The following is a 20,829-nucleotide window of genomic DNA, read 5'->3' on the forward strand; positions in this document are numbered from 1 at the left end:
CAACCATGCAGCAATGATCCCTGCCTTCTTATTTGCTTCTTAGACTTGGGCTATCTCTAGCAAGCATCTCAAGTGACTGGAAAGATGCCTCAGTGATGTCTCCATAAAATCTTCCAAATCTGCCAGAAGGGTGAACAAGCAGTCAGTGCCCTAGCCCAACACCCCCAACATTGAGGCCTTAATTACACACAGCTGGTTCTGTTGGGCCGTCTATGTTGTTTGTATACTTAATGTTAGGATCCTGAACCAGATTCTCTCTTCCACACACTGTCAAAAGAAAATTTTCAAGACCACAGTCAAACCTCTTTGGAGAGAAAAAATGCAATAACCTAAATGACTCTCGAGGATCCCTCACCCGTGACCAATGAAAGTGGAGAGAGCAGCATTTAGGAAGCAATGAGAGGCCAAAGTGGGACCCATTCACGTTGCCACAGCTGTGGCTGGAGGTGCATGGTGGGGCAGGCAGGTTTGTAGTTTGGAACGTGGTTCATCTCTCCACCATCTAAATGTTGAGCTACTGCAGTCCTGCTGGAGTGGAAGCAAACCATCCTCGATGCTGAGGGACTGCTTAAAAGAGATCACATAAAAAGTTGAAATATACAAGTAGCATCCCAAGTGGTTATTTGTTCATTTCATCTCACTAGTTTTGGCTGCTGACTCTGCTGGTTGTAATGGTAAATATTTGAACCCTTTCAGCCTGCATTCAAACTTTTGCAAACACTATTTTTACTGTTCCATTCCTCTCCTCCTCCCCATTTCCTTAGTGATGTCCACATTTGAATTTTTTTCTTTAATGTAAAGAGATTTTATGTTGCTTTCAATACGTGAGTGAAATTAGAAGTGTGTAGTTCCATTTGCTGATTCTTTGCACATTGCATCCATCTTTAGTGATAAATTCTTAAGGTACTATAATGATCTGAACCAGCATGTAACTGCACCCTGATCATGAATATACTTTTTTCACTGGAGTGAAAAGAGAAAGAAATGGATATCGTTCACTGGATTTTTTCACCATTTACCATCATAAAATATCACCAGAAACATACAGCACTGAAACAGGCCCTCAGTCCACCTCGACTGTGCAGAACGTAATGCTTATCTACACTAATCCCATTTGCCCACATTAGGGCCATATCTCTCTATACCTTTCCTATCCAAGTACCTTTCCAAATACTATTTTTTTTAAATATTGTAATTGTATCTGCCTCCACTACCTCCTCTGGCAGCTCATACCAGATATTCACCACCTTCAGTGTGAAAAAGCTTACCCCTCAGATCTGCTTTAAAATTTTCCCCTCTCATATCTGTGCCCTCTAGTTTTGGAATCCTCTGCCTCGGGGAAAAAGATTCAAACTATGTATCCTTCTATGCCCCTCATAATTTTATAAACCGTGATAGGGTCATCCCTTGGATACTACATTTTAGTGAGTCTAAACCCAGCCTATCCAATCCCTCCTTGTAACTACAGCCCTCCATTCCAGGCAACATCTTGGTGAATCTCTTCATTGTTCTCTCTATTGCTACCACATCGTTCCTATAATGTGGCGACCAGAACTGTGCACAGTACTCTAAATATGGTCTCACCTATGTTTAGTACCACTGCAATATGACATCCCAATTCTTTTACTCAATGCCTAGGACAATCAAGGCAAGCATACCAAGTACCTTTTTCACTACCCTTTCTACCTGTGTTGCCACTTTCAGGGAACCATAGACTTGCACCCCGAGGTCTCTTTCTGCATTAATGCTCCTGAGGTCCCTACCACTTAATGTACATGTCCTACCAGAATTTGACCTCTCAAAGTGCACTTGCCTGAATTAAATGCCATCTGCCACAGCTCTGCCCATGTTTCCAGCTGATCTATGTCCCACTGTATCCTTAGACAACCTTCTTCACTATCTACAACTCCACCAATTTTCATTACATTTTCTTGAAAAATTCTGCTACTTTACAAAGCAGACAATCCACCTTTGGTTATTAGCATAATTTATTCTACCTCCAGAGCTACCCAAATACAAGTTCTTAAATTTTCTGGTTTATTGTGTAGTCTGTGAGGGTCATGGTTTAAGCATTTCTTTTGAAGCTTTGCTATTTCACCTTCATGTTGGGCAGTACATCATGTTAGTATGGTAACATTGTCTGAAGGAGATGATATCTTTTTCACAATTCTATCACAAATTTATTTACATTTTTCATTAGGACTACTGAAAGATGGATTTTTTTGCATTTTTTAGGTAATACATTGAAGTCTGTACATTTTTACCAGACATTTAAATCTCATTTGACATCGGAAGTTAAGTTGTAATGAAAATGTATCTTCATTTCTATATAATAATTGCGTTATGCGTGTCATGCATTATTATCTCGGCATCACCACTCTTTCATTCTTCCAAGGGGCATGACAGTAGGCATTTTCATTATCTCACTGTCCAGCAGACATACAGCAGAAAGTGTTCCTGCATGAACAAAATAAGATTTTAATTTGAGCAGTAAAGAAGATCCAAACTCAGTCTGTTTCCCATGTAGGTAGTTCATGGTCATGCAGTAAAAACATTAACAGACCTACATTAGGTGTCTGGTTGCTGTTTTGCGGTTTTGTTTTATGTGCTATGAAAGCCTGTACAAAATGTTATAAAATGGAGTTAAGATGCTATTGAGAGGTAAAACCTGCACCAACACGTTCAAAATATTAATACTGAATCACATTAATACTGAGTCACAATTTTGGTAAAGAAAGCTCAAAAAAATGTATCACTGTGAGTTTAAAAGACACAAGGCATCATCATAACTCCCAAGCAGCCTATCATTTCTTAAAACAATCTTGTTTCTTAAGGATTAGTGTAAGAATAAGGCTGGGGTCAGAATCATTATTTCAAAAATTTGTGTTACTTAAATGTTTTTTTAACACTTATTTGACATTTGAGCTTTTGCCATAATCTCATCTGTGCATGCCAGTCTTTATTTCAATTTCTGTAAAATGTTTAAAAAGTAAAGATTTTTTCCTGGTTTGCTATTTGGAGGAAATCTTAATCCTTCAATTGATTGCTCTTCACTGTTGCTGGACATCCGTGATCCTTGACACCTGACAGAAATTGGTCTTGGGAAAGCAACAACTTGTACTAAAATGGATTGCTAGGTCTTTCTGGGACAGTTTGAGGTCAATGATGTTTTACTGTGGACCATAAAGTTTACTTTAGATTTTCTCTCAAGTTAGATATAAATAACTTTGCCTTTCCCCTTAATTAATATAGATGCGTTTATACATTTTGGTTAGGTTCTGAAATTAGAGTCATAGAGCACAAAAACAAGCGTTCGGCCACTGTGTCTAGACCAGCCATCAAGTCCTCTCTATTCTAATCTTATTTACCAGCATTTGGTCCATTGTGTACCATGTCCTGGTGTTAAAAGTGCTCTTTGAGATGCTTCTTAAATGTTGTGATAGTACCTGCTTCAGCTTAAGATCTTAAGAGATTTGCTTTGGAGACTGACAGGGCAATCTCTTCTGTCGACACATGTAAAATAATGTATCAAACATTGATACTTTAAGGACATCAAAACTAACCATTGGATATGGGACATTCTGATTCTGTACCATTGTAACAAAACTGGGAGGGCGATAAATAAATGGTCATGTTGATCGATTCTCATTGAAACCATTTGTTTCTGACTTAATGTAACCTGGGGAATGCCTATATGTGAACTACCCTTATTTGACAGCTCCTCCCCCCTTCCAAAATGCATCACCTCACACTTACCAGGATTAAATTCCATTTGCCATTGCCCTGTCTAATTTATCAGTATCATTCTGTAGTCTAATGACATCATCAACAACAACTTGCAACCGTTTTCTTTTATAGCATAATTGTGGTTCAGGCAATTTCATCTGTCCTCCAGATTATTGTATAATACCTAGATCTGTTTTAAAAGTACTTCTGAAGCGTCACAGAATATGGAAAGTGTTTTGCAGAGCATCTTGTTTGGTGCTATTGCCTGTTTAATTTATTCTTGGATTTAATTTATCCTTTCTGCCTAATTTTGGAGTTCTACCTAAGAATGTAATTATTTTATTCCCCATTTTATAATGGTTGGATTCTCTTTAGCATGCAATCATATGCAAAATGTAGTTACTTTAATTAAGTTTAACTGTTTCATTCCTGCTTCCAGTAACTTAATGATTTGCATATAAGTGCAAAACAATTGGTAATTGATGTTTTTGAAACATATTTTGGCATCTGGACAAGATAAACATCTGAAATTTGGTGATGCACACAACAAACAAAAGTGGGTAGTACTGTAATATAACACACTGATCTGTATCAACAGGTGAAAAAGGTGAATATCAAGAAAGAAAAAATATCAAGAAGAAAATTAAAGAGCTTAAGGTCTTAGACCCAAAGATAGCACAGAATCTGTGTAAGTGTGAGAATGTTATTCTGGAAGTGGTGTTAATATACTCATAATTTAAGTTCTATTTCATTGTAGCAAATAATGTATTTCCCACACTTGTACCGATATTTTATGCAGCTATTTTTCTTGGATCTTTTCGGATGCCTTATGAGGAAATTAAAAGGATTATTTTGGAAGTAGATGAAGACCAATTGACTGAGTCCATGATCCAGGTAAATTATCTTTCTTTAAACTCTTGTTGATAATTTGTGAATTCACTCTCAAACTTGCATGGGAGCATAACTTGTTGATGCATGGCTGATTTTAACATTGATTATTTATACAAACTATTACTTTACATTAAAAAAAATAGTTTTTGAATTCATGCCTATCCATTGATTACTTGGATTAATGCATGTTGATCCTTTAAATTGTTGAATTAGAAGAAGTTAATGTTAGCAGTCATCAGTACAAGTGATAGTTTACACTCAGTCGAAGTAATTGCTTGGTAAAAGGTCTTTCGTGTAGAATGAATCTAATACCAATTGTGACTCTTGCCAGTTGTAAATATATAGCATTACATCAGCCATTTTTAATGAGTCATATTCTCATTAATGGTATTAATTATGACTCCATTCAAGAATCTTTGAGGCCAGATCAAATATTTTAAGAACTTACTTAAAGTACACATCTGAACTATAGATTGATTAAATCAATCTTTAAGTAGTACTGTTTCCATGTAATCCCTCAGCAATTGTGTCAATTCACCTGAAACCAAGGGTTGCATTTTCAAATTAACATAACACCATGGGAATGATGCTTGTTAAATCAATGTTTATCTGTGATATTTTTCAGAGAAAATGTGAAAGTAATTAAAGTAAAATTAACTTTCATTTTGTCCTGCACCTTGCCGTTGGTTGCACCTTTGTGTTGTGGATATTGTGAATGAATCTTGACCTATTAACATGATCAGTGTATAAAACCTCACTGTTGGCATCATATATGAAACAGCCTCTCATCTGTTCTTACACTCTAAACCTATTGTAACAGCTCCTTATAATGAGCACTCATCAAAAGACAGTTTCTGCTAATTTACAGTTATCACATCTGCTTAATGGTTTTTGTTGAACATAATCCTGTGATGTTGTCAATTAAACAGTTGTTAGTGAAGGATCAGTTTCAGTTTACATTATCCACATTTCTTTTTCCCTTCGTATTCATTGTTTTGTAAGTGTTACAAGTCTTATTTTGGATAGCACTGGGAAACGAGCACTTTGAAACAATGCAGGATGAACCATAAAATTTGTTTTGTCACCTGGGATGCATCATTTCAATGATCAGCCAGTAGAAATTGTGTTGTTGCTTGTCGAGAACACAACCACATGGCTGACAAGCATCAGTTAAAGCTCAACAACAATGATCAAAACTGGTCAATCTTTTTTTTAAATATGTTTTCTTAGCAGCATCTAGGGGTTAAGGCCAATTCATCAGTGTTGCAGCTTCCTGTATGTCATGGATTAATGTGAGTGAGAGAGTTCTTCCCTAATTTGTGAAATGGCATGGGAAACTCTTGTTGATAAGGTGAAAAAGGAGAGAGGTCCTATCTAGTTAGGTTCAGAAAATCTTCCAAGTACAGAATGAAGTGCAGCAATTGAGGAACTATGAGAAGTGGAGCCTCGTGGATATGAATATAGTGCCGCAAGAAGTTTAATGACCTCATAAGTGCAGCAAGAGTCATGAATGTATCATTAAATCCTATCTGCCCTCAACTGTATCACAAGCATCAGGCATTACCTCATGCAAAACACATCCATCACTCAGCTACTATTTGTCTCGATCAAGCAGGGCTGTGATCTAAAGTTCAATTTGCCCCAGTTTTCCCTCACTCAGTGATAGCCACTCTAAATGTCTTTCATCAGTTATTTATATTCTCCAATCCATCCAGACAGCACTGCAAAAAGCCTGTGAATGATGATAAAGGCACACCAGAAGATAATTTGACATATTGCCAATGAACACAGACAGTGACAAATTGCATTCTTCAGATGTTAGCTTGGAAGTAACATCAGTGTGTGATGAGGCTGCATGTGACTTAGACCCACAGCAAGTAGAAAGGGGAGCTCAACTGCCTGATTTTCCAGGGAGGAAGGCCATATGTGAGTTCTGCAGAGGACTCTGGTAAGGATGTCAGTGAGGCAGATTACAGAAGAAAGCCGATGGATATGAACAATGAAGTGCTTAGCCTGAGGGCAAGTGTGCTGGAAAACGAGTTTCCAATGTGATGGAGTTAAGGGGCGTTTGTGTGGACCCTCAGCTCTTTCAGCATGGAAGTGTGCCCGCAGACCAAATATCTGCAGCGTCTTGTGTGCAATACCTCGGCTTGCATTGTTATACTAGCAGAAGCTATACAACATTTTGAGTGCTGCACTGCCTTCCTAGCCATTGGTCCTAGTGTTCAAAGGAGTTGAGGGTGTCCTAGTTCTCAAACAGATTATAGGATTGCTGAGATACTACCTTGGAGGAGAGAGAGTGACTTCATAGAACATAATTCTGATCACCATTCATAAATTCATACCTCTATCCATCCTGGTACCCTTGTTGGTGTTTGTCAGCCAGCTGCAACGTTCTGATTGTTGAATTTATCGTTTAATAAGTTGCTTCCTGGTGATCTGTTTTGAAAGGGAGACCTGATGTCACTTGCTCGTTTGCCCCTTGATCTGTTCCGAGGTTTGTCTCACATTATTGCCAGGTTGTGGAGGATCAGAAGTTGCTCATGAATTTGGAGACCTGCTCTGTGGTACATTGCACATGAAGAACACAAGTAATGCTTTTAAATACCAATAGTGTCTGTCAGGTTGTGAATGGCAGCATAGTTCTTGTGATGGGAGTGTTCTCCTTTTGTGCTCAGACTTCCAGATGGAGTCAGAAGCCAAGTTGTCAGAGAATAGTCCTTATCACTAAGTAACTGCCCTTTGGTCTTGTGCTCAAAATTGGAAGTTATAACTGTTGCAAGACTGCTGAGTCCCAGATGGCGTGTATTGATCATTACAATGATTCACTTCTGGTTGGAAAACACCTTGGGATTCTCCTGGACCACCTCAAAGTGATGTGATTGCTCTCAATGATTTCTCTACTAATTCCATAATCGTGAGTGAATCAACATGCTTATGTTGCCTGCTATTCACTTTCTAAGAAAGAGGAGAGTAATTCTGTCCTTCTGGAATATATGGTCTCTGTGATTGCTCTTACTCAGCACTTTGCTGCAAATTGTAGGATATTGATCAAGCCCTCTACACCATAGTTCCAAGTAGTTCTCCTTTGCCCGAGCAAGCCCATAATTTTATTTCATTATCTAACTGAATTCTCAGTGTTTGTCTTCTCCAGTCTAAGTACTTCGCATTCTGCAAGCAGACTTGTAAGATGCAGACTGAGGCATTTCTGTTTAGTCTCATGTCAAAGGTAAAGTGATTTTGGTTTGTTGTGATTTTGGACCAGAATAATTACTTTAACCCGATTATTATAAATGATTACTTTGCTCATTATATATGTGACATTTCCATAGTTACGTTGTGTTTGATCTACTGCAGGCAGTTTCATTGCCACCGTATTTCTTTGATAGTTTTTCTCATCTTTTGATCTAATTTCAGGATCCCACCACAACTTGCTTTATATGTATTAAAAATGTCATTTAAAATGAGCGCCAAGTATCAGATGAGTTGGAGGCAACAAAACACATTTCCAAAGCATCTTTTATATTGCTTGTTTCATATGTCAACAGAACTTGCTGCACCATCTACCAGAACAAGAACAGGTGGTTACCTTGGCACGTTTCAAGAATGATTATAATAACTTGTCAGAACCAGAGCAATTTGGAGTAGTGGTGAGTGTTCTGTGCAAATCATCAAATTAAGGTTTTAAGAATCTTTATTATTCCTATAAATTTCCATCAGGAGTTTACTTCTCTATTCATCTGTGTTTCATTAAACTTAATTAATATTAAGCTGCATTATTTGACACTGATAGACAGCAAATTGGATTTCTTTCTCCCAATTAAAATTTCCTGTCTTGAAATTCTTCCATGTCAAAAAAAAAATCCTATCATCTGTTCAAGGGCAAACATGTTGTGCAAAAGGGGCATTTTTTCCTGTTTGTTGGGCCAACAGGGATGCAGATAGGCTTCAGATCACAGCTGGAGTGGGTGTACCATAGATTGGAGTCTCGGGTCAGGGGTGTCTTGGAAGCATTGGTGGAAGGTCATTGTTGGGGTTGAGGCATTGGAGATCTGTTTTACTGATGTGATTGAGTGGTGGGGGAGTCTCAGCTCTCCAATTAAAGCCTGCTTTAGTATAAGTGCTTTTTGGCATTACTTATGCAAGTTAATTTGTAAACTGCTCCCACGAAGTGTTATAAAACTAACTAAACTGAAACAAATACAACACAAGCTCTGGTGTTGTGAAGTACCATGTCATTTAATTCAGCACAGACCAGAAGTGATTGTCACTAGTAGGTCAGGAAACGTCTGTGGCAAGAGAAACAAAGCCAACATTTCAGGTCGAAGACTCTTCATCAGAATTGGAAAGAGAAAACAAATTTGTTTTAACTGGCAGAGAAGGTTGAGGAGGGATTGATAAGACAACGGGATATTTATGACACAATAAGGGCAGGGTTTTGGTGATAAATTGCAGAGGTTATCTGGTCAATGGGTTAAAGGGGACTGTGAGGTGATAATACAAACAGAAGTGTGAAAGGTTGAGAAACGTAGGGCTGTCGGACATCCCCAGCAGGTCAGTCTGTGCTAATAGAGAGAGAAAATCTGAGCCACAATCACAACTGGATGATTTACAACAGAAATGACAGTTCTGAATCAGACAGAGAAAACAAGTTACTTGAAGTTGTTGAATTCAATATTGAGCCTAGGAGGCTGTTATATGCCTGTATGTGTAAGGAAAAGATTTTAAAATTTGTTCCTTGTTCTTTCCTGATTCAGCAGCAAATGGTATTTGCAAACAAAGGAGGTACTGTACACATGTTAAAGGTTACAGAAACTACTTTATTAGAGTTATATGAAGAATAAAATACTGAAAAGAGGAAGAATACTTAAAACACAGAAGGAAGCAAAATAATACTAACCAACCAATCAATGAACTGATCTATATAATACCGGAGGGAATCTCAGGTGTCCAACAGCCTTTCAAGCAGCCTTCTGTCTGTGTCTTAGCACCAGTCACAACCCAGCCTAAGGGAAGGTCCCAATTTGCACAAAGAAGGTGCCCCCTTTTATACCCCTCAAAAACTTAACATAACTTTTACCCCAGTACTTTTACATTCCTTAGTGGTATCAGCCTGTACCTCCTTATCACATGCGACCTTCGGCCTAAACATCAAAATTAGAAACTAAGACAACAGGTCTGTAAAGAAGAAAACATTCTTCACCAGGATCTCATCTCAAGGATGTGCATCTGTACTTCCGTAAGTTCTCAAAACATCCCCACAGTCCGAGCTGACTCCACTTTGTGTTACGCACTACTGCACATACTAAGGAGGAATCAGAAGACTCTTGGCTAATTTATCTCTTTCCTTACAGTATGGAAGGTGAGTTGTTTTCCCTCAAGCTTGCATTCAGTCTCATTATAACAGTGTTAGGAGCCACAGACAAACAGGCTTGTCCTGATGCCGTGTCTCAACCTGAAACATCAACCATCCCTTGGCATCCACAGATGCTGCTTGACCCACTGAGTTCTTCCAGCAGTTTATTTTTTTTGCTCCAGATTCCAAAATGTGCAGTCTTTTGTGCCTCTGACAGATAGGCTAGAGTAGGATAGAGAATTAAACTGGTGGGCAGCCAGAACACCGGTGCTCTGAAAAAGTCTTCATCCAATCTGCAAGTCCAAGTGAATTGCTGCTTCACCTGAAAAGACTGTTTAGGTACTACCTGAGTGGTGAAAAGGGAAGAGGTGATAGAATAGGTGTTGCATCTCCTGTAGTTGCATGAGAAAGTGCCCTAAGAAGGGGGCTGATTGATGGGAGTGGAAGGGCAAACCAAGGACCAGTGATTATATCTACAGTTTTCAGTTTGTGATGTTCAAACCATACCAGTGAATCCTTTAATGACTACTGTTTGGTGGTCATAACTTATCAATATAATACAGCCACAAATAACCATAGTTTTATAAAAATAACAATGAAAAGCTCACATACAGGGAAATAAAATCTGTAATATATGGTTTTCTGGGCTGTAGCACAGCTGCAGTTGAAGATGAGAAAAGTCCTCAAGGTGTTGAGTGCTTGTCACACTGTCCAATCTCTTTCTTTAATTATTAAAATGTATTACAATTGTTTTTTTTGCTGTTCATTGTAGAGATACAAAATAAGTTACTTCTGTTGAAAAGTCAAGTTCACTGCAGGAAATATTGTGGCAAAGTATTTGTTAATAAATTCTGTGAGCAAATTTTATTTTGTATCAAATTTTTGGGTAGTGATTTATGAATTTTGTGCGGATGAATTTCTGTAACCCAAAGAGCCACAACACAGGGGTCGCCTGTATTTAATAATTAAGCAAAATTGGGCTGGGCCATTTTGATGGCTACCTGCTATTTCCATAGAGAACCCACCCAAAGCTGATGTACACAGCATGTTGCATACTTCCACATCTGCATACTGCAGCATAAGAGATTGAAATGTGCTGAGGGTCAGATGTAGTTGCATCTGACCTGCAGCATGTCTGCACTTATCTATATGCCAACCACAGCTTGTACATCTAGCAAATCCATTCATTTGAATGGAGTCACAGAGCTGGATGGAAAAGGTCCATATTTTGTTCTTTATTCTTTACTGTAATGCATATTAATGTTTTCAATTAATTTATATCAGTTAAATATATTTAAAAATTAACTTGTTAATTTTAGTTTTTAGTACTTTCTTGAATTATTGTTGGGTGCCATTGTGCAAGTCCTGCCACAGCACGTCATAGGCAGTATGGTGTACTTAAAAGTCACAGAGCAATACAGCAAGGACGCAGGCCCTTTGGCCCAATCAGTCCATGCCGACCACACTGCCCACCCAGCTCGTCCCAATTTCCTGTATTTGGCCCATATCCCTCCAAGCCCTGCCTCTCCGTGTACTTATCGAAGCGCTTCTTAAATGATACTATTATACCCGCCTCAACCACTTCCTCAATCCATTTTCTGGATTATTGGCTGTTATTTCCATACACTGTTAATTCACTTTTTAAAGATGTTACACAGTGGAAAAATAAATTTTCCAATGAACCCAATAAGTTTCAACTGAGTGTGGCAAACAGGATAAGGTGAGTTCCAAAGGAGTGGGGGAAACAGAAGTAGGTGAGTTTCAAGGGAGTGTGGAAATGGGGCCCAGATTTGTTAAAGTGAGCACAGGAACTGGGGTCCTGGTGTGTTTGTTTAACAATGCAGTAACAGCAAACAGCTTTATAACAAAAAGCAGTCAAATAGCATGCATATACCTCCCAATTATCGCCCTTTATCAGAAAATTGTTAACCATCCACAGGAGATACAAACAAGCAAGTAACCAAAGAATAATTCTCTGCATAAAGACAATTTGAAAACATAATTTCCAAACTGAAAAAGATAGCCACAGTAATTCCATTTAGCAAATACAGGAAGCAACATGTTAGGATTATTCAGAGACAAATTCTAGATTGTAGTGTACATTGAACAGAATCATATTAATTTACTTTAATGACTTCAAAAAATCTGAGGAAATATGCATTTTATTTTTTATTCCTTTTATACAATATTTGTAACTTTTATTTGTGAATGCAGCACACATAAAATAGGAATTATATACACTTCCAGTGTCATTCACTCAACAACTATTGTTTTCTATATTGATGATTCACATCATGTGTATTTCTCAGAGGTTTTTAATTGTGTGTGCATTCTATCCAAATAAATTTTGGATAGAATGCATACAATAAATTTGCAGGCATGCTGTACTGTTTTATGGAGACATTGGAAGACCAGATCAAATGAGTTATTTTCTAATAGTTTTGCTTATTGGCTTAGAATCTGTGAGGAGACAGTTCTAGTCAAGGGGTTCAGTTTGTGATTTAGCCCTCAAGGGCTGATTCAAAGCACTTTATTAATATCAGCATTCTGAGCTTGTGTTACAGTCTTCAAGCACTCTCTCAGCCATCTGTTTCACAGTGTATTTAAATTAGATTCGTTGTTTGTTATGATATTTTAAACTCTGGGTATTCCCAAAGGCCTCAAAAACTGCTGCTGAGGTAATTGGAAGATTTAATGTTCTGGTATGCTGTCATGGAAACATGAGAATAAAGGCACTCATTGGCAAACTAACATTATGAGTTGAGCCATTAGAGGGTGCTGAACTGAGGTTAAGGACCCCATGTGCAGGACAGCCACAAAATCAGTGGCACATCTGGTAGAGAGCTGCTACCCCATGGTGCTCGAAACCCTCAGGTGCTGTCTGTGTGGATTTTGCATGTACTCCCTGTGACAACATGGGTTTCTTCTATGTGTTCTGTTTTCTTCCCATATCCCAAAGACGTGTGGGTCGGTAGGCTAATTGGCCACTGTAACTTGTCCCTACATGTAGGTGGATGGTAGAACATTGTTGAAGTTGATGAGAAAGTAGGGAGAATAAAAAACATGGGAATAAACAAAAATGCAGGATTAGTGTAAGTAGACTGTTGATGGTCAGCAAGGACTTGGTGGTCCGAAGGGCCTATTTCCCTGTTTTATTTTTCCATGACTCTGACTGATTCTGACCATCACTATTGCCATTAAAGGAATCTTGAGGTTGGGCAAAATGCAAGGCAGAATAAAAGTTAATATGGAGCATAACAGAGATATTGCAAACAAGTATAACATCCTCTATTTGCTGGTATTATTTGCCAATTTAACTATAAATTCAATTTTACATCAGAGCTAAATACATTGAGAATAAGAGGGATAGGATATTCGGCTGTGGAGCCTGCTCCAACTTTTGATCGCTTAATAGCTAACTTGTGCTTCAACTTCATTTATCTATTTTAGCTCCATAAACTATAACATTACAAAACAATCTGAAGTCAGTCTGAAAACGCCATTTATTGCAGCATTCACAGGCATTTAGTGGAAAGAATTTTGGAAAAACTGCATGTTTAGTTTTGAGATGATCGACGATTACTAATAAATTTATGCTGCCTTCTTCATAATTTTTACCCTCTCCCTTACCATATCATTGCCATCAAAAAGGTTTCCCTTTATCTACCCTATTGACTTAACATTTTAAGTACCTCAAGCTTGGGTTTACAAAGGAATACAAGATAAGTTTATCTTTCTGTTTTCAACAATTAACCCTCAGAATCCCTGCATTGCTTCAGTGAATGTGTACTACATCTCTTCCAATGTTAATATACTTTTGCCGAGGTTTGCTGTCCAAACCAAAACAATAGCAGTATTCCAGCTCATCACAACTTTATACAGTTCAAACATAACTTCTCCCAGTTTTGTATTTCATTGCCTTGAGTTTTTCATCTAAGAAGTCAACATGAACTGTATTTGTGTTGAGCTGGAAATATGAAATGAAAACAGAAAATGCTGGAAATACTTAGGAAGTACTAATTTGGAAATTACTTTGATCTTCCTTTTTTCTGATGTCATCAAGTATTTCTGTACTTAAAATCAATTTGGTCTGAAGTGCAAGGCTGAAAATGTAATTGATTTTAGTCTGGTGCAGTCACCATACTCTGGATGTACTTTGTTTACGTCGACAGTTTGTATATTCAGCTGTATGTTTCAGAACCATCAGTAGTGTTAATCTGTTTAAGTGTACACATTTGACATCTATTTGGATTGGGGCTAAATGTCAAGCTTGAATCCTCCTCCTGCTGATTAAACATTCTGTGAAGTTGTATATGCAAGAGAAGGATTGTTTTGATTGCAAGAAGATGGAAGTCGGTGAGAGGCTGAAAAGCTTAATAAATCTCCAGGTTATATGTTATTTAACTTGAAGTATCAGTTCTGGTAGGAAAGTTTGTGATGCACTGACAATTATTCTGAGTGAGCTGCAAGGTCAGTACCAGGATGCTGGAAGTGAATGTTATGGCACCTGTGTTCCTCGAAGGTGACTTCATATATGCAGTTAATAATAAAGTAATTAGTATAAGTCCCACATAATGCAAAGTAATAGAATTAATTATCATTTCTATGGTTATTTATTTCACAACCTAGTGAACACAAATTAGGTTTCACACTTTCTACTCTATTTCTTTGAATAAATGAAAACAAAAAGAATAATGATTTGAGCAGGAGCTGCAGAGAGAGCAGTTTGAAAACAATAACTACTGCAGCTGCTGAAAATATGAAACAGAAACAGAAAATGCAGGCAATATTCAACAGGTCAGGCACTAAATGTGTAGAGAGAAACATTTTTAATATGTGAGATCAACGACCTTTCATCAGACAGCAGTTAGCGTAACGCTATTATAGCGCCAGCGACCCGGGTTCAATTCCGGCCACTGTCTGTAAGGAGTTTGTACGTTCTCCCTGTGTCTGTGTGGGTTTCTTCCGGGTGCTCTGGTTTCCTCCCACATTCCAAAGATGTACAGGTTAGGAAGTTGTGGGCATGCTATGTTGGTGCCAGAAGCGTGGTGACACTTGCGGGCTGCCCCCAGAACACTCTACGCAAAGATGCATTTCACTGTGTGTTTCAATGTACATGTGACTAATAAAGAAATCTTAATCTTAGAAACTGAACATCTTTTAAGCTACAGAGAAGGGGAAGGGCGAAGAAAAGAAAAGGAATGTCTATGGTAGGGTGGAGACTAAGAGAGATCACTAACCTATCCTCTAAGGTGGAGACAGAGAAGTGAGTAAAGGAAAGGCCAGAGATGGATGACATGAAAGTGTGAATAGATTGGGTAACAAAGGTGATGATGAAACTTTTGAGTACTGTATGAGAGCAGGAAGCAGGACCAATACAGTCATCAGTGTACTGGAAAAATGAATGAGGGAGGATCCTGAACAACACTGAAACAAGGTATGTTCCCATTGTTCAGTACTTTTTAATGTGCCATAAAATATATGGATGCTAAGCTGAAAATAGGTTCAATTATTAAATTATACCAAATTAGTAATGGCAGTGGAATTGAAAAAGGCACCAGGAGCTTAAAAGAAAACGTGTTTGTGGATTGAAGTAACTTGGACAAGAGTGATAATGGCAGCAAATTTGAAGGGGAGGGGCACCATACAGGAATGGGAACTGTTCACCCAGACAGGAATTAAGTTTTGAAGCACTGAAGAATTGGAGAGGATGCAAGTCCAGCTTGGACATGATGGAGTCTTGGGGGATATTTTACCACATTTAAGGTGCTGTAGAAATGCAAGTTATTGGTCTCGGATGGATGAAAGGATAGATTAAGGAAGGGAAAATGGCAGTGGCAGCTGAATGAGACATGAATGAAACTTAGTGACACAAGAGGTCTATGGGGACCTTGTGCATGTTGCCTTATTGAGATTAAAGTTTATGGAGTGCTGGATTAGACAGGAGTTCTCAATCAAGTGCATTTGAAAGAATCACAAGACATGATTTTGCAGTCAACTCAAAGTATGGTTGTTGTTGTACAATGGTGAATATAGCTTGTTTTTCTTTAAAAGCTAAGGTACACCTATCTGAACAAGATCTAACATTTACAAATCTTTTACAATAAGAATATTGCATTAATCATTGAATTTCTCGCCAGTTCATTCATACTGCGGGTGGCACTGGAGACTGCTATAACAGTGCTGCCAGTAGAGGAGCAGGACATTACCAGCAATAACTTCTGATTTCTGGTTTTAAAGGCAGATGTTCAGATTCATTTACATGGGAGTTTAAACTGAAAATACTTCCATTGCTGAATCTATTTATTCAGAGTTGATTATGAAACTCCTGAGATCCTGTACAAGATATTATTCTGGTCTCCCCTCTTTCCCCACATCTGCCTATCACCACCTTGTGCCCAACCCCACCTCTCCTCTTTGTCCACCTATCACTGCTCTGTTTTTTCCCCCCATAAATTAGGCTTCTCCTTTTCCTATCTTCAGCCCTGAAGAAGGGTCCTGACCTAAAATACTGACCATCTGCTTTTCTCCATGGATGCTGCCTGGCCTGTTGAGTTCCTCCAGCATCTTGTTGTTTTCTCATATTATTCCACTCATGGCCTAGTATTTTGTTTTCTCTCTTCTAAAAGAGGGGAAATTATAACAGTATTCTTTTCCCCTTCTTTTCGTCTCCCACTGTCCACAACTTTGATCAATTCTTTTGATCAATGGATGGACTCCGTGAAGATGGTGTTCATCATTCAGTTTTTTTCTGAGGTGTTCTGAACAATGCCTAGGACAGGACTATACATTGAATCATGAAAATGGAATTGTTCTGGCACAGGAGGGGAGCTCTGGTAAAGAAATCCCACCAGTCACATTGCCCTATTCTTTGCCCTGCAAATTATTCACTCTTTTATTTATCTAATTCCTTCTGAAGGCACAGATCTGTTTTTACCCATTTAACAGACAATGAACTACAGATCATATCTGATTTCTGGGTAGAAACTGTTCTTGGAATTGGAACTGAAATTAGTTTATTATTGTCGCATGTACCAAGGTACAGTGGAAAAACCCGTCCTGCATACCGTTCATACAGATCAATTCATTACACAGTGCATCGAGGTAGTACGAGGTAAAACAATAACAGAATGCAGAATAGAGTGTAACAGAGAAAGTGCAGTACAGGTAGACAATAAGGTGCAAGGTCATAAGCAGTTAGATTGTGAAGCCAAGAATCCACCTTATCATACTGGGAAACCATTTAATAGTCTTATAACAGCGGGATTGAAGCTGTCCTTGATCTTGGTGGTATTGCTTTCAGGCTTTCGTATCTTCAGGGGAGAAGAAAGAATGTCCAGGGTGGGTGGGGTCTTCAATGTTGGCTGCATTCCCAAGGCAGTGAAGAATGTAGACAGAGTCCACGGAGGGGAGGTTGATTTCCGTGATGTGCTGAGTTGGGTCCACAACTCTCTGCAGTTTCTTGCAGTCCTGGACAGAGCAGTTGCCATACCATGCCGTGATGCTTTCTATGGTGCATTTTTAAACTTTGGTGAGGGTCGATGGGGACATGCCAAGTTTCTTTAGCCTCCTGAGGAAGTAGAGGTACAGCTGAGCTTTTTTGGCCATGGCATCTAAGTGGTTGGACTAGGACAGGCTATTGGTGATGTTCACTCCAAGGAACTTGAATCTCTCAACCCTCTCGACCTCAGCACCGTTGATGTAGACAGGAGCATGTGCGCTGCCTACCTTCCTGAAGTTGATGACCAGCTCTTGTGTTTTGCTGACATTGAGGAAAAGGTTGTTGTCATGACACCATGTCACTAAGCTCTCCATCTCCTTCCTGTACTCCGACTCATCATTATTTGAGATGCAGCCCACTGCGGTGGTATTACCTGCAAACTTGAGTTAGAGCAGAATCTGGTCATGCAGTCATGAGTGTACAAGGAGTAGAGTAGGGGATTGAGGATGCAGCCTTGTGGGGTACCAGTGTTGAGGGTATTCATGGTGGAGGTGTTGCTGCCTAACCTTGCTGATTGCGGTCTATTGGTCAGGAAGTCAAGGATCCAGTTGCAAAGGGAGGTGTTGAGTCCCAGGTCTTGGAGTTTGATGATGAGTTAGCTTGGAATTATAGTATTGAAGGCTGAACTGTAGTCAATAAACTATGGTGTAATGTAGGTGCCTTTACTGTCCAGATGCTCCAGAGATAAGTATAGGGCCAGAGAAGTGACTCCGCCATAGACCTATTTCAGCAATAGGGGAATTGCAGTGGGTTGAGGATGAGAGGAAGCTGGAGTTAATGCATGGCATGATCAGCCTCTCGAAGTACTTCATGATCGTGGATGTCAGAGCCACCGGGCAGTAGTCATTAAGAGATGTTACCTTGTTTTTCTTAGGTACTGGGACGATAATGGTCTTCTTAAGTCAGGTGGTTCTTCCTTTCATCTATCCGCGATGTTTCTTTTGCCCAATATTTTTAATCTGTGTCACCTGGCAACTTAATTGGAAGGGATTCTTCTATTCTATAAAACCAATCGTGATCTTTTAAACCCTGACAGAACTCCCTTCAATCTTCTTTGCTAGAAGAACAGTCCTAAATTCTCGATTTTAATCTTGTAGCTGAAATCCCTCATTCTTGGAACCACTTGATTAAGGCTGTCTTTTTCACTCTTCTTAATTTGATCCTCATACTCTGATACCGAGTTTATAGATTAAAGCTGCCTCAGCAGAATTATAAGGTAAGATAACTTTATTAATCACATGTGCATCAAAACATACAGTGAAATGCATCTTTTGCATAGAATGTTCTGGGACAGCCCGCAAGTGTCACCACGCTTCCAGTGCCAACATAGCATGCCCACAACTTCCTAACCCATATGTCTTTGGAATGTGAGAGGTCGCTGGTGCTGTAATAGCGTTACACATAGAATCACAGCAATACAGCATGGATGCAGGCCCTTCAGCCAAACAAGTCCATGCCGACTACAGTGCCCACCCCAGCTCTCCCAATTTCCTGCGTTCGGCCCATATCCCTCCAAGCCCCACCCCTCCACGTACCTATCCAAGTGCTTCTTAAATTATACAGTTGTATCTGCCTCAACCACTTCCTCTGGCAGCTCCTTCCATGTACTCACCACCCTCTGCATGAAAAAGTTGCCCCTCAGGTCTCTTTAAATCTTTCCCCTCTCACCCTAAATCTATGCCCCCTGGTTTTGGTCTCCCCTACCCTGGGGAGAAGACTGTTACCATCCACCTTATCGATGCCTCTCATAATTGTAAACATTTCTATAAGGTCACCCCTCATTCTCCTACGTTCCAAGGAAAAAAGATCTAGCCTGACCAAACTCTCCCTATAACTCAGCCCATCTAGTCCTGACAACATCCTCATAAACCTTTTCTGCACTCTTTCCATGTCAGTTTACCATGTCTTTCCTATAACAGGGTGACCAAAACTGTACACAGTACTCCAAGTGTGGCCTCAGCAATGACTTCTACAACTACAACATTATGTCCCAAGTCCTTTACTCAGTGCCCTGACTGATGAAGGCCAGCTTGCTAAACGCTTTTTTCATCACCCTGTCTATCTGTGGCCCCACTTTCAATGAACTATGCACTTGTACTCCTCGGTTCCTCTGTTCCTTTACGCTCCCTAGTGCCTCTCCATTCATAATACAAGTCCTACGCTGGTTTGATTTCCAAAATGCATCACCTCAGACTTTTCTGTATTGAAATCCTTTTGCCACTCTTTGGGCCACTTCCTTAACTGATCAAGATCCCTCTGTAATCTACGATAACCTTCTTCACTATCAACACCACCTCCTAATTTTGTGTCATCCACAAATTTACTGATCAAGCCTTGTACATTTGCATCCAAATCGTTTATATAAATAACAAATAACAAGGGTCCCAACCCTGATCTCTGCAGCACACCACTAGTCACCGGCCTCCATTCCAAGAAACAACCTTTAACCACCACCCCCTGCATCCTACCTCAGAGCCAATTTTGAATCCACCTAACTAGCTCTCCCCTTATTAATATTATATCTAAAGTTTCATAAATACCATTTGCTACATTCAGTGATGCTTTCAGTTAAGAGATTTTCATAATGCATTTCTGTGTTTGATAATTTAGCTTTTAATCCACAATACACAGCAAGATCAACAAGTAGGTGTTCATAGGCTGTACTTGCCCGGTTCTTTCTACTGAATGTCAGTATGTACTGCAGCTACGGGTTCCGCTCAAACTTGGCTGGGATCATGGTCTGTTCAAATTAGATAATTGAGTCTACAGCTGGGCTTTAAACCAAATACAAGATTTGGTGGGGAGGATTTAGAGTGGGGGGAAGATCAAGGCCATTATGAAAAGTCACAACTTGGTTAATGATAGGTAGACTGTGACAGACATTTTAACGGTAATTTTACACCAGTGAACAAATTTATGACAAAAGAAGATATGCAGATAAACTTCTGATACTGGAAGATATAATGGTATTTACCAGTGACCAGAATCAAACTTAATGTTGAGAAAGTAGTGATGAAATGGAAGAGTGAGGATCTCTGGCTTTGATAGCTCTCATAGTATATATACTGTACTCTCCATTGAAGAGCCGAAGGAAGGAATGATCTTTAATGAGAAGATCAGAAAGCAGGATCAGTTTAGATAGTCAAGAGAAAGCAATGTATTGGAAAAGCCAGTGGGAGTCCAAACATTATTAATACTCTTGGAGAGAGAAGTATTCTGGAAATGGGTTTAAGTAAAGATCATTCATTCGTCATGGGGACTTGAATCTTCATACAAACTGGATGAATCAAAGTGAAAAAAGTAATCCAGAGAATGTTAAGGTGGATTTCTGATGTTCCTAGAACAATATTTCATG

The 20,829-nt window shown here is 39.1% G+C and overlaps 1 protein-coding gene across 1 annotated transcript in view; it reads left to right on the forward strand.

Moving 5' to 3' along the window:
• The window catches only part of LOC127575822 (protein diaphanous homolog 3-like), a 421,273-nt gene that overhangs the window by 219,634 nt on the left and 180,810 nt on the right, over positions 1-20,829 (forward strand). Inside the window, exons 18-20 of the mRNA XM_052025958.1 lie at positions 4,325-4,414; positions 4,526-4,620; positions 8,166-8,267. Coding sequence (XP_051881918.1) covers positions 4,325-4,414; positions 4,526-4,620; positions 8,166-8,267 — 287 coding nt within the window. The remainder of the gene's footprint in view (positions 1-4,324; positions 4,415-4,525; positions 4,621-8,165; positions 8,268-20,829) is intronic.

This window comes from Pristis pectinata, chromosome 11 (genome assembly GCF_009764475.1).
Source record: "Pristis pectinata isolate sPriPec2 chromosome 11, sPriPec2.1.pri, whole genome shotgun sequence".
In the NCBI taxonomy this organism is placed as follows: Eukaryota; Metazoa; Chordata; class Chondrichthyes; order Rhinopristiformes; family Pristidae; genus Pristis; species Pristis pectinata.